This window comes from Populus alba, chromosome 5 (assembly GCF_005239225.2).
Source record: "Populus alba chromosome 5, ASM523922v2, whole genome shotgun sequence".
NCBI lineage: Eukaryota > Viridiplantae > Streptophyta > Magnoliopsida > Malpighiales > Salicaceae > Populus > Populus alba.
Genome location: NC_133288.1, coordinates 11,891,577 through 11,906,008, shown reverse-complemented (window position 1 = coordinate 11,906,008; position 14,432 = coordinate 11,891,577). Strand labels below are relative to the sequence as shown.

General features: G+C 30.7%; 2 protein-coding genes across 2 annotated transcripts; both read right to left on the bottom strand.

The window, feature by feature from the left end:
* Positions 1–94: 94 nt before the first annotated feature.
* Positions 95–3,759, bottom strand: LOC140955613 (CBS domain-containing protein CBSX1, chloroplastic-like). The gene is made up of 4 exons (XM_073409305.1): positions 3,619–3,759; positions 1,105–1,217; positions 879–936; positions 95–791 (listed from the first exon to the last, which is right to left on the bottom strand). The coding sequence occupies exons 1-4, from the start codon at positions 3,625–3,627 to the stop codon at positions 717–719; spliced, it is 255 nt and encodes an 84-aa protein (XP_073265406.1). The 5' UTR covers positions 3,628–3,759; the 3' UTR covers positions 95–716.
* LOC118045832 (CBS domain-containing protein CBSX1, chloroplastic) lies at positions 3,609–8,848 on the bottom strand. The gene is made up of 8 exons (XM_035054557.2): positions 8,452–8,848; positions 7,744–7,831; positions 7,593–7,657; positions 6,902–6,950; positions 6,636–6,688; positions 4,334–4,449; positions 4,136–4,193; positions 3,609–4,048 (listed from the first exon to the last, which is right to left on the bottom strand). Exons 1-8 carry the CDS (start codon positions 8,671–8,673, stop codon positions 3,974–3,976), a joined length of 726 nt encoding a protein of 241 aa, XP_034910448.1. The 5' UTR covers positions 8,674–8,848; the 3' UTR covers positions 3,609–3,973.
* Positions 8,849–14,432: the final 5,584 nt, after the last annotated feature.

Below are 14,432 nucleotides of genomic sequence, written 5' to 3'. Positions count from 1 at the left end.
AAAAACAACAGATATGCAGAGTCTTGAGCATTGTAATGAGCTCGAAATACTTCCAGGTATAAAAGATGTCCAGCTCAGCAATAACAGCAAAAAATGGTAAGAAGATTCCAAATTCGGAAGTGAATGATTTGCTGCCCTTAGTCCAAATGTTCTACCTGATATTCCTAGGTGTTTGTTCACAGATATCATGTGGTCTCCAACGAAGGCTACATTTAGCCAACAGAAAGGGATTGACATAAAAACAATCAGCATAATTTCACTTCACAACTAATAGTAACACGCCCTCTTTCAAGTTTTTACCATGTAAGGCTCCTCCACTATTAGGTTCAGCAACCAGTTTGACAACAAAGGACATAGAGCAGTCATCATCACCTTCAACTAAATCACCGTCCAGATTTAATGCATCGCAAGGAAGACCAGACAAATATCTGCTAGTAGCTTATAACATCATAAATCTGAAGAAACCACCATCATGATCATACTAGCATCTTGAGATGAACCATTATTGGCTCCTGTCGCCACTAATCCCTGTAACTATAACTCCTATTACTAGGAAAAGTAGAAAATGATGTGATACAAGCACGAGCCAAAATTGTATGTATAAAGCAGCCAGCTTCTTTTGTTTTGCCGGGCTCGAAACAGCTCGCATAAACAAACCAGACCCAGCTTGCCATGTTGGCTGCTGCATTCTTCCTTGAAAAACAAATACGGGGATGCTACGCTTTCCTTTCCATGGCATGTTTTATATGCAAAGCAGCTCTTACAACATTTCCTCTTGTGATAATTCCAACCTTCAAGTGAAGGAAAAATGGCTGATTAAACCACCATTAAACATGATTAGATGATATTGATCAATACAAAAGTCTGATATCTCTTACAAGCTTGCCGTCGGCATCCACAACTGGAAGCCTACGGTATTTTGTCTCGAGTAATAATCTGGCATTAGATAACGCCAAGTCAGAAGTTAATTTTTGGCCACAACTTATCAGAATAAACATAAACATAAACAAAGTGAAGGGAATATTCAGAAAGATCAACTTGGATAAAAAAAAAAAAAAAAAAAAAAAAAAAAAAAAAAAGAGGAAAAGAGAAGGGATACTGTACCTTACAGAATCCTCAAGATTGGTGGTTTCACGAACAACTGGTGCTGGTGTCAACAGGTCACCAACAACCTTCCCATTGGTTTTATTGAGCAACATTTGTACCTCATTGAAAGTCTGTAATCATCATATACTATATTGTATCAGCAAATTGCGTAGTTAGATGATTGGATCATGTGCAACATCTCATCAACTCAAAGCATATGAATTTGCAACTTATTTCTCTGGAATGAAATTTCATCAAGAACCCAATATGTGAAGGATAGAAAAGTGCTATCAAGAGAGTTAACTTCCGGCGCTTAAACTCTCACTATAGAGCTAGAAGTTCAAGTTGTTGAATAGAGGCCTTCTCTATTGAAATATGATAAGCTTAAAATACTGTTGAAATATGATAGAAGGAAAGAGTTTGATGCAGACAGGAAAAGAACAAAAAAAAAGACAGCAAGTATAAGCAACACAAAATTTTGCTGAATAGAGTTACTACAATAATTTAGTAACGAAACAAATAACTTATTCTAAAAATCCTCTTGCATCATACTCCTCAGGCTCGAAGGAATTCATCCTCAAGTTCATGTTTTTACTTTGATCTCGTCGATATCCAATCATGACTCTAACTTCTTTTCTTTCTTTGCTTTATTTGTATAACAATTTTAGATATTAACTTCAATCTCTTCACATTAAATTTTCATAAGCAACATCAATTGACAAATGATTTCTCTCTCACTAACTTCTAGAGCAATGAATTGCAAACCATGAACTTGCTTTATCAACATGTGTTGTATCCATATAACATTTAAATAAATCTATCTTTGTGATGATAATAATAAACTTGTAATCAAAAGGATCAACAATTTTCTTTAAAGTATGATATGTGAAGGATAGAAAAGTGCTAGCAAGAGAGTAACTTCTGGAGTTTAAACTATCATTATAGAGCTAGCAGTTTACATTGTTGAATAGAGGCCTTTTCTATTAAAGTATGATATGCCTAAAAATACTTGATAGAAGGAAAGAGTTTGATGCAAAAAAGAAGAAAGAGAGACAGCAAATACAACAAACACAAAATTTTGATGAATAGAGTTACTACAATAATTTAGCTATGAAACAAATAACTTATCCTAAAAATCCTCCTGCATCATTCTCTTTAGACTAGAAGGAACTCATCCTCAAGTTCATGTTTTTACCTTAATCTCATCAATATCCAATAGCAACTCTCCAACTTCTTTTCTTTCTTTGCTTCATTCGTATAACAATTTTAGATATTAATTTCAATCTTTTCACGTTAAATTTTGCAGAAGAAACATCAATTAATAAATAAATTCTCTTTAACTAACTTCTAAAGCAATGAATTACAAACAACAAACTTGCTTCATCATGCGTTGCATCTATATAACCTTTAAATAAATCTATCTTTGTGATAATAATAATAAGCTTGTAATCAAAAGGATCAACAATTTTCTTTGGTTGAGCACTTTCCATGTTATATTTACACTCAACCTCTAACTTACCAATGGCAACATTATTGATGACATCATTATTGTCATTTGTTTTTATATCAATGTTTATGCTATCATTATCAACATATAATCATCATCAAAATAAGCATCATAAATTGATGGTTAATTTCAAACCATAACATAACTAGAATCATAATAATAATAATAATAATAATAATTAGTTTCAATACCATAATCATCCATATTAAGAAGATGCCTCTTTTGCTTGTGCTTCTAAAACGGATTCTCAAAACATGTTATTGATCCATGATCACTCTTCTCTAAGTGTTTTCTTCATCATCTTTGCTAATCAATGTGATAATTCTTCAACTTATCTCCATAATTTTATCACCGCTAATGATAGGTTAATTTTGCAATCTATATTTACATGTCTTCTATAACCAATTCCTAAACATCTCTTTCCTGAAGTAGAGCCTCCCCATCCCCTCCTACATGAACATGTTCTATTCTAGACAACCTCTTCTGAACATGTTTTATTAAACAAATATATAGCAACTAACTATTAGAAATTGTTGGGCTCTGATATCAACTAACATAAATGAAAAAAAATACAAGAAAAACAACAAACACTAGCAACACAAAGTTCTACCAAATAAGGCTACCAATGTTTTCTTTTCAAGTAGTCTCCTGAATTACAAACTAAATAACCATATTTATACTAGTCCCTTATTTATACAGTCCTAGGCATAAACTGAATAAGAAAAATTCATAAACTTAATGATTCCTAGACTAAATAGGAAGAATACAAAACACTATAAAAAAAAAATATTTTTCTAAATTAAATAGAAATAAAAATAACTAAGAAAATAAATAACTTTTCCTAAAAATCCTCCTGCATCATAACTGCATATCCAGCAACTAGGAAACAAGAAAAAGTTTGGGGAAGCTCTCTAAGATGGTCGAATCATGGGTAACAAAACCATAGCCAACAATGAGTAGCATGATGACAAGAAAAACAACAAATGCAACAGTGTGTGTGTTAGTTTCAGGATAATGGAACTAACCCAATTCATCAAATAAATTTAAGGCACTCTTTACACTTTTTTGGCCAAGGTCAGATTTGCATCCAAGAACAGTAGAGAAGCAAAACAGAATGTGAAGAAACCACCATCATGATCATACTAGCGTCTTGAGATGAACCATTATTGGCTCCTGTCGCCACTAATCCTTGTAACTGTAACTCCTATTACTATACTAGGAAAAGTAGAAAATGATGTGATACAAACACGTGCCAAAATTGTATGTATAAAGCAGCCAGCTTCTTTTGTTGCCAAGCTCGAAACAGCTCGCATAAACAAACCAGACCCAGCTTGCCATGTTGGCTGCTGCATTTTTCCTTGAAAAACAAATACGGGGATACTACGCTTTCCTTTCCATGGCATGTTTTATTTGCAAAGCAGCTCTTACAACATTTCCTCTTGTGATAATTCCAACCTTCAAGTGAAGGAAAAATGGCTGATTAAACCACCATTAAACATGATTAGATGATATTGATCAATACAAAAGTCTGATATCTCTTACAAGCTTGCCGTCTGCATCCACAACTGGAAGTCTACGGTATTTTGTCTCGAGTAATAATCTGGCATTAGATAAAACCAAGTCAGAAGTTAATTTTTGGCCACAACTTATCAGAATAAACATAAACAAAGTGAAGGGAATATTCAGAAAGATCAACTTGGATTTTTTTTAAAAAAAAAAGGAAAAGAAGGGCTGCTGTACCTTACAGAATCCTCAAGATTGGTGGTTTCACGAACAACCACTGGTGCTGGTGTCATCAAGTCACCAACAACCTTCCCATTGGTTTTATTGAGCAACATTTGTACCTCATTGAAAGTCTGCAATCATCATTTACTATATTGTATCAGCAAATTACATGGTTGGAGGATTGGATCATGTGCAACATCTCATCAACTCAAAGCACATGAATTTGCAACTTATTTCTCTGGAATGAAATTTCATCAAGAAGACCCAATATGTGAAGGATAGAAAAGTGCTATCAAGAGAGTAACTTCCAGTGCTTAAACTCTCACTATAGAGCTAGAAGTTCAAGTTGTTGAATAGAGGCCTTCTCTAGTGAAATATGATATGCCTAAAAATACTGTTGAAATATGATAGAAGGAAAGAGTTTGATGCAGACAGGAAAAAAAAAAAAAAAGGACAGCAAGTACAAGCAACACAATATTCTGATGAATAGAGTTACTACAATGATTTAGCAATGAAACAAATAACTTATCCTAAAAATCCTCCTGCATCATTCTCCTTGGGCTGGAAGGAATTCATCCTCGAGTTCATGTTTTTACCTTGATCTTGTTGTTATCCAATCAAGACTCTCTTAACTTTTTTTTTTTTTTTTTTTTGTTCAAGTGTATAACAGTTTTAGATATTAACTTCAATCAATCTCTTCATGTTAAATTTTGCATAAGCAACATCAATTAACAAATGATTTCTCTCTCACTGACTTCTAGAGCAATGAATTGCAAACCATGAACTTGCTTCATCAACATGTGTTGTATCCATATAACATTTAAACAAATCTACCTTTGTGATAATAAATAATAAGATTGTAATCAAAAGGATCAACATAGTCTAAATCAACAATTTTCTTTGGTTGAGCACCTTCTATGTTCTATTTGCACTCAACCTCTAAACCATCAACGATAATGACAACATTATTGATGACATCATTATTGTCATTTGTATCAATGTTTATTCCATCATTATCAACATATAATCATTATCAAAATAAGCATCATAAATTGATGGTTAATTTCAATCCATAAAATAACTAGAATCATAAAAAATATATATATAGTTTTAATATCATAATCATTCATATCAAGAAGGTGCCTCTTTTGCTTATGCTTCTGAAACGGGTTCTCAAAATAGGTCATTGATCCATGATCACTCTCCTCAAGTTTTTTCTTCTTCATCTTTGTTAATCAACGTGATAATTCTTCAAATTGTCTCCATAATTTTATCACCGCTAATTGATAGGTTAATTCTGCAATCTATCTCTACATGTCTTCTATCACCAATTCCTAAACGTCTCTTTCCTGAAGTAGAACCTTTCCATCTCCTCCTACACGAACATGTCCTATTTTATGACCACCTCTTCCAACCATGTTTTATTAAACACATATATAGCAACTAACCACCAAGAATTGTTGAGCTCTGATATCAACTAACATAGACGAAAAGAACACATGAAAAACAAGCACTAGTAACACAACGTTCTATCGAATAAGGCAACCACACAAACCCTAATTCAAAATTTATTACTCAATGTTTTCTTTTCAAGTAGTCTCTTGAGTTACAAATTAAATAACCCTATTTATACTAGTCCTAGGCATAAACTAAATGATTCGTAAACTAAATAGGAAGAATACAAAACACTATTAAGAAAATATTTTCCTAAACTAAATAGAAATAGGGATATTAACAAAACACTAAAGATATGCCTAAAAATATCTTTAGTGTTTTGATAATAATATCTAAGGTTCCTAATAACAGACGAGGAGTGTTCATAAAAACCTAGCAATATACTTCTAAATCAATTCGGGAAAGCAACCATATGCCCTGCACCCTTGGGATTTCATCTATGAGTATGAGTTGCATCAGTCACACAAATTCCCTCAATTGTTATTCAATGCAGTAAAGAATTGCCAAGTGATCTCAAGCTCAGCTCAAGTCAATTTCAGTTGATGTCTTGAACTTTGCCATTTATTCCCAGCCCTATCCATTCATAGCTAACGGAATCAATTCTTAAACCATTCACCCATTAGTGGACCAGCTCTCATCATCATCATCCTTGCCTCCTAGGAATATGCTAGAAATGCAGAATTCAGACTACTCCAAATACATTACCCTTCTGAATGTCGTGTTGCAAAGAGGTTGGTTTATGAAGCTCCATACAAACAATACTTGGGAAAAAAATGTCAAAAGGTGGGCAACAAAACATGCATGTATTTGCATTGAAAATGTGCAAGTCTGGGTTTGAAAAAAGGAGAAAGTTCTCACATACTTTCCAAGTGCTGTCGACTTCAGGAAACATGTTAGTTTCAGTTCTTCCACCACCTAGTTGAAATATTGAGAGAGATCCAGAAGTAAGAAATGATAAATCACATTTTTTCTGATATCAAGCATCTAGTTTGATGCCAGTTCCATATAACTTCATCTATATTGTTGATTGAAGAAATTGCAACATAAAAGGACAAAATGAATTGTCCTTTTCTTTTTATTTTTTTAAAGAAAAAACAAGTTAAGATTAGCTTAATTGTTTTAAATCACCTGATATGGAGTCCAATGCTAACAAGTCATAATCTGACACAAGACCAACCTACAATAGCAACAAACATTCAAGTTATTCCCACAACTTAATTGTGTTAGCTCTTAAGAAAATTGCAAATAGATTGCACCCATAGATTATAATCATAATCCCAGAAAGGGATGGTTATAACCAATCTAAACGAAGGCATAAACATTCATACAATAGCACCAGCACATTAAAAGCAATAGCTTAGAAATGCTGGTAAGGACATATGAGTACTTGTTTTGATGCATCCAGAAAATTTCTTCATCATCCCAAGCTGATTGAGGATCGTTTACAATTTTCAAATCAGGTTTTGCTGTCGTTCTTCATTTTCAAAAAAAATTGGTCAATGATTTTCCAAGTGAATAACAGCATCCTAAACTGGTTGTTGTTAGGAGGAGATAAAAAGCTGAAGCAAAAAAAATCTATGTGAATTGTTAGTTTAAGCAGCAAAGACTGCAACAGACTCTCAGATTGGGGGACCCTGAGCCAATTTGGATATTCAATATCGGATATCTTGAAATGCCTTCAGAAAGTGAAACGAATAACTTCAAAAAAATAATAAGATCCAGAAATCAGATGTTAATTGTTATCTTTATTTGGAAACCAAAAAAGGGAAAGAAGGAATCGACATTATTAATAACCAAAAGAAAGTCAAGGAAGGGTTACCAGTTTCCAATCATCATCAATCACAGGAAAACCAGTAATTCTACGTTCTACAAGAGTCTCCAGTGCTGTTAATTGGCATAAAACACAGCACATTAGGTGTTGGAAAAACTATGTGCACTCCATGGATAAAATATAGAAATCTAACAAATACCTTCATTTACAGTTGTTGTCGGTTTTACCACATGCAAATCCTCTTTCCTTGTCATAAAATCACCAACTGTATATACCCCACTTTTTGGCTGCGCATCAGCAAGTCATAGAAAAAGAATCACATATAGAAGAACGTTAACTTTAAATTCACACTTCAAGGTGCAAAAAGACTACAAATGGGTCAAACCAGATAGAACCAGACATAAAATTCTCGTTCCTTTGATTGGTATTTTTCAAACTTAGGACCAATCTCAAACCCAAACCCCAATCTTGACATTTGCGGCTTTTGGCTAAAATTCCAACAGCCTGAAGTACAATAAGTTACCAAATTGAATTCTTTCTCCATCACAGCACCAAAATTAATGACATTTTCCAGTAAAGAATTCCCTAATATCGCCATCGCCTACCCTCAACAACACACAAGGCTTTCACACCAAAATTCAAATCCTCTCCGTAGACAACCTTACACACCCGACATGTACAGGGGCAAATTAGCTTCTTTAATGCATCAATTGAAGTACCAAAAGTGCTTTCTCAAAACCCAATTGATGCATGCTCTCTTCCTATCTCCCACCACATGCAATTAAATTAACCAGAATACCAAAAAAAAAAAGTAATAAACTTTCAAACGAAAATAATGAATTGCTAACTAATAAGATTTAAAAAAAAATGATTAAACAAAGTGAACAAGGGTGAGAGAGCGAGTTACAGAATTGGCCATCAAGGTCCCACTACTTGCAGCTGCTATAAAGGAAGGAGACCTGCGAGGCCAAGAAATGGAGGATAACGATACAAGTTTCCGTCGAGGAGTAGAAAAGAGAAGGCAGGGCATCTGGTAAGTGAGGGAAACAGCAGATGCTGTGGTGGTGGTAGTGGTAAAGCACAGGCGAGTGAGGGAGAAAGATTCGGAGTGTAGAATCGAAGCGTCCATGTGTCGCCTCTTTTTGGATGGTTAATTCTGGAGAAAGAACCGACGATAGCGTTTAAGCGAGGTCGGAGAAGAGAGACACAGTAGACCAGAGAGAAGTGTGTGAGTGAGTGTCTTTTTTTTTTTTTGGATGTGGATGTCGAGCTGGAGGAGAGATAAATGAAACAGACCTCCGCTTTACGTGATATTTTAAGACCATACTGGGCTTCTTTTCTAAACTTTTTTTAGAGCGGATTAAAAGTTACTTAATAAAATAACTGTTACCAGAATTTTAAATGTCTTTATAATTTATTTTAACTTATAATTATTTTTTATTTATTTTAGCTGCGGCTTCCATTTTTTTTTTTTATTCTCATCTCAAAGTTTCTAGAGGTTTTTTTTCATTAATTAACTTTTGATATTTTCATATATGTACTTTCTCTCAACCACAGTTAAATTTTATTTTTTGTTTTATGCGTGTCTTCTTTGTCTAATGTTTTAGAAGTTTCTTTTTATTTCTTATCTTATTGTATTTTCTATTGTATAATTTCTCCCAAACACTTGTTAATTTTCTTTCTTTCATTTGTGTTTTTTTTTAATTAATATAGATGTTCGGACTAGCTTATGTGCGCTTTAATTAATCCCACAGGTCCTAAAATAAATAACTGTATAAGTTTTTAATGATTTTAAAATTATAAAACTCGAACTAATAATTTCAGAACAAAAAAACAAATTCAGAACTTAACCAACAACATAGCTATATGATTCTTAAATGTTTTTTTTTTCCTCATGAAGTAGAGTGCTTTTAAATCGCAATGGACTCAAACTAGAGCTAGAATTTTTACTTTTCCTTCTCATCTCCCTAATCATTTGTTTTGGTTTTTATAATTCATTTGTTAATTATTGGACTTTTTGGGAAATAATTTTTGGTGTTTAAGAAATGATTTTTATGTAGTTTTATAATAATTATATAGAAACATGGTGTGATTTTTAATTATGTTGTAATTGGCTGATTGGTTTCTTAATACTAAATGGATTGGATCCTTTTATTTGAAAATATGCTTTAATTATTAATTATTGATCAAATGATCATATCACTAATGAAATATGCTTGATTTCTTCAGCTCTTTGAACTTCCTCTCAATAGAGCTTTCACTAGTCTTTTTAAGCCAAGAGGATGAGAGTTTAGAAAATTTTACCACTTACACACTTTTAATTATCAAGTATTGGTATTTTTTGGAACTTTTGTGCTTCATTTCATATGAGTTGTTAGATTAAGTTAACTTTGTAAGATAGTATAGATTGTATTATTAACAAAACACTAAAGATATAGCTAAATCATTATAGTCACACCTATAAAATACTATTTACTATAATAGTGCTTGTGTTTTTTTTCTTTTAATTTCACCTTTCAACAAACCAATCTTGTTTATGTTTTTGTTTAGTTTTTTTCTTCAATTTTATTCTCTAATATTAAGTTGCTTTGGGAATTGTGCTTTGTAATTTCAGTTTTCTTGGTGTTGGATTATATTATGGTCTCATGAATTTAAATTTTTTTTTTTCTCAATTTTCAACTTTCAATTAATGATATGTTGGAACTAGGGCTTCAGGTTTTTTTTTTATTATTTTTTTTATTAATTTATCTTGATATCATAACCTAGATTATGGGTTTAATAGGTTAACCTGAGTTGACTCAAGTTTTTTTTTTACCTTTTTTCTAATGATTATTTTTTAATTTCATTTTTTAACACTAGATTGATTAAAAATTAAACTTTTGTAAAATTTTTTTATTTGTATTATAAGTGATTATCCTAATCTCATAACTTGGATTGTGGGTTTGCAGGTTGACTTGGGTTAACTTGATTCATTTTTTTTGTCATTTAATTTTACCTTGCAATAACTTAATCTTATTTTTTTTTTCAATTTCATCCTTTGATAATATGTTATTTAAAAATTAAGATTCATAATGTTTTTTTTTAATTTGCTTCTTGTAAAGTTATCTTGACCTCATGTTTTCCTCGATTTCAACCTTCAATATTGGATCTATTGGAAATGAAGTTTCATGATTTTTTTTTGTTGCTTTGTATGAAATTATCTCGGTCTCATGACTTAGATCACGAGTTTAATAGGTTGGCCCGAGGACTTGGGTTTTTTTTTATTAATTTTTTTTTATTTCATGTTTCAACACTTGCTTGGTTTGAAATTGGACTTTGTAATCTTTCTTTTATTTTCTTTCTACAAGATTATTATAATCTCATGACTCTAGTTGCAAGTTTGGAATGTTAACCCATGTTAACTTTGTTAATTTTTTTTTGTCTTTTTTTAATTGGGATTCATAATTTTTTTCAAATTTTTTTTTATTGAGTTATCTTAATTTTATGATCCAGATCATGAGTTTAACAGGTTAACCCAAATTGATTTAGTTTATTGTTTTGTCCTTTTTTTAATTGAATTTTTTCTTTCTTTTAATTGCATACTCTAACAACTCAATCTTATTTTTATTTAGTTCTTTTTCAATTTTATCCTTCAATATTAAGCTATTTATGAATTGGGTTTTGTAATGTTTTTCAATTTCATCATTCAACACAAGGTTAATTAAGAATTGATCTTCATAATTTATCATGATTTGGCTTACGATCATTAAGGTCTTATGACTCATGTCGCAGATTTGATAAGTTAAATATGGTAGATCTAATATGCTTCATCTCAGTATTTGAAAACAAATGTCATCCAATATGTCACTGTATCAATATTTAAAAAAGATATTGTTCAATATGCATCATATTATGAATTCAAGATTTTTTTTTTATTATTATTAAAAAGCATGTTAACAACACTGGGATACCTTTTTTTACTTTGAAAAAAGTATCTAACCCTTAGAACAACATGGAACAATAATCTAGTGTGATATGTGATATATGTTTTGTCTTATAAAATAATGTTTTTGTTTTCTTAGTTTTCTTAGTTCGGTTAATGCGTTGATAAACCATGTTGTTAATTTTGGGTTTATAAGACTTTGGCCATGACCAAAATTTGTTTTAAAAGTCATTTTTGAATTCAAATTGCATGGATAAGCTTGCTGTTTTATTTGTCGGTTTTGGAAAATGAGATTTCATGCATGTTTTCCATGATTTGTTGTTTTTTGTTGTTTGTTTTGGTTCAAATATATATGACAATGACAATGTGGATTGTATGAATAAAAAAGATTCAATTTCGAAACTTGGTATGCATTTCTAGATTTGACAGTAAGTTGATACATTTCTGGAAAAAAATCTGGGTTGATATTTTTTCATGTTCTTCCCAAGAATATTACCTTAGCCATGAGTTTTTGACATGCTTTCTTTCTTTCTTTCTCTTACATCTTCACAATCGCATGACATCATTAGATAATAATCTAAGGTCTTCATGCATTAATAACATATTTTGAAGTATTTTAATCTTAGTGTTTGGTTTTGAACCGAAACTCTCTTTCGACAAAATTGTGTTGATTTAATGATAATCCAAGTAAATGGACCCTTGATTCGTTATCTATATTTGATTGTGAACAAAATATTATTTTTTAACACATTCACTCAATTAACAACCATCTTTTTTTTTTTGCCATGTTTTTCTTTTATGAAGTTGTTAATTGATTCCTTTTTAATCTTCGACACTAAGTTAATAATTTTCTCTTTTTTTCTACAAAGTCTATTTTTTAACCACCAACACATCTTCTTCTTCTTCTTTTTTTTTTATCATTTCTTTGCTATAATGTTGCTAATTTTGTTTCATAAGAATAATTCTTTTTGTTCATTCATGACATCCATGTTATTGATGGCTTAGACAATTTATTTTATTTAAGAAAAGTTATTTCAAACAAATTTATTTAATGGGAAAACAATTTTCTTTGCTCATTTAACCATCTGCTTATGTTGTTCTTTATGATATTTCATCACTTATCTTTATTTTATTTCATTATATCTTTTAATGATCTTCCTACCATTAGCATGGAATGTTTTTGGCACCAAATAAACAGCCTTGGTAACAACAATAACATATGACTTGTCTTTTTATGTTTTTTAATCATGTAACAAATTTTTTTATGCACATATGTTATCTATTATTCTTACTATTTCTATTATTATGTAAGAAACAATAAATGTATAATACCATCAAAATATTAACTTCTTGCTTGTTTTGATGTTTAAAATTAGGACTAAAGTGGATGAGGAAAATCTTGACTCCTCGTCCAAGTACTTTCTCCTACTAAAGAGAGGAGAGGAAAAAATATTACACATCCTAGAAAAAAAAAGGAGTAGAAGAGAATATTTTTAAATATTTTTAAATATTTTCTCCTACTAAGTACTTTTCCTACTAATAGTTTTTAAATATTTCTCAAACTGTTCCAATTTTATTTTTTTTCACATGCTTTGTGCTAGATAATTAATCTTTCTATATAACTTTATGTTTTATCTTTCATTAAATTTACTTTCATAAATTTATTATTTTACCTTTCATGCAATTTATTTTCATAAGTTTATTGTTTTTTTACACTATTCTTGTGTAGTTTTCTTTATTTTACCTTCTAGTTGAATCAGCCCATGTGTAAGTGGCAAAAAAAACATAGCTTCGTCAGACTCAGCCTATAGGAGTGCTTGTAGGTTTGGCCCATTGACCTTATCGCTCTGTCCACAAATAATGGTCAAAACTCAAAACCTTGACTGCCCTTACAAAGGCCATGCACACAACGTCAAAATCCTAATGTTCTTTAACTGGAAGCCCAAATTACAATTTTTTGTATCGAATTCTTGTTCTAATAGAAAGCCACAGCCCCAATATTCTCTGGAAAATTGCCGATAGTGATAGTTAGATTTATCTTGTTATTCATTATATATATATATATATATATATATATATATATATATATATATATATATATATATATATGTGAGGCAAAATTTGGGCATACAATATGAACGCAACAACACAATATTAACCCATTGATTATAATAGGTTAAATAAACTTTCATATTATCACAACATTAATCCATTTATCTCAAATAAATTTTCATATTATCACATCTTATGCCTTTGGTTTGCATCTTATGTCTCAACTTTAACATGTACTAGTTACCAACCCTCGCGTGCATACATAAATACTCTAATATACTATCAACCAATTTACCATTTAATCTATATGATGATAATAGATTATGAAAAATTAATTTTAAAATACAAAAAGATATTAGATAATTAAATAAATTTATCAACTACTTATTTTCAAGATGAGAAAATATAACCAGCAAGGCATTTGGAAAATTATGCGTATAGTAATTATAAGGTAGAAAATATAAGATATTAAAAAAAATATTTTTAAAAATATTTTGGAGTTAATTATAAAAATAATTATTAACACATAAATCTTAATAGCTATATGACAACTAATAATAAGTATGAAATGAAGAGTATACTATAAAAGTCTCTCAATTAATTAAATAAAATGTATGGATATATGCTTATATTTTAATATATAAGGATTGAAATTAAATATGCAAATAATGCATGAACTTAGGATAGATTAAAAATACCAAATTTATTTAATAAAATATCCTTCAAACTACACGAATTTAAAACCAAACCCATGAATGAAAACTAACTCTAAAAGTTTACAAATTTATAAATGCATACCAAACTCACATCCTACTATGTCAATTATCAAATAAATAAAATAAATATAAATTCAAAGTAACCATAAACTCTTCCAACAATAATGCCAAATATCATTCATTCCTAGATACTTAAAT

Excerpts from the sequence above, each read along its gene's own strand:
- LOC140955613 (XM_073409305.1), bottom strand. Across the intron at positions 937-1,104 it reads AATCTTGAGGATTCTGTAAG|ATTATTACTCGAGACAAAAT; the intron begins GTACAGTATCCC and ends ATCTAATGCCAG. Across the intron at positions 792-878 it reads TGGATGCCGACGGCAAGCTT|GTTGGAATTATCACAAGAGG; the intron begins GTAAGAGATATC and ends CTTCACTTGAAG.
- LOC118045832 (XM_035054557.2), bottom strand. The coding sequence starts at position 8,673 with ATGGACGCTTCGATTCTACACTCCGAATCTTTCTCCCTCACTCGCCTG. Across the intron at positions 7,832-8,451 it reads GGACCTTGATGGCCAATTCT|CCAAAAAGTGGGGTATATAC; the intron begins GTAACTCGCTCT and ends GCTGATGCGCAG. Across the intron at positions 6,689-6,901 it reads AGCATTGGACTCCATATCAG|GTGGTGGAAGAACTGAAACT; the intron begins GTGATTTAAAAC and ends TATTTCAACTAG.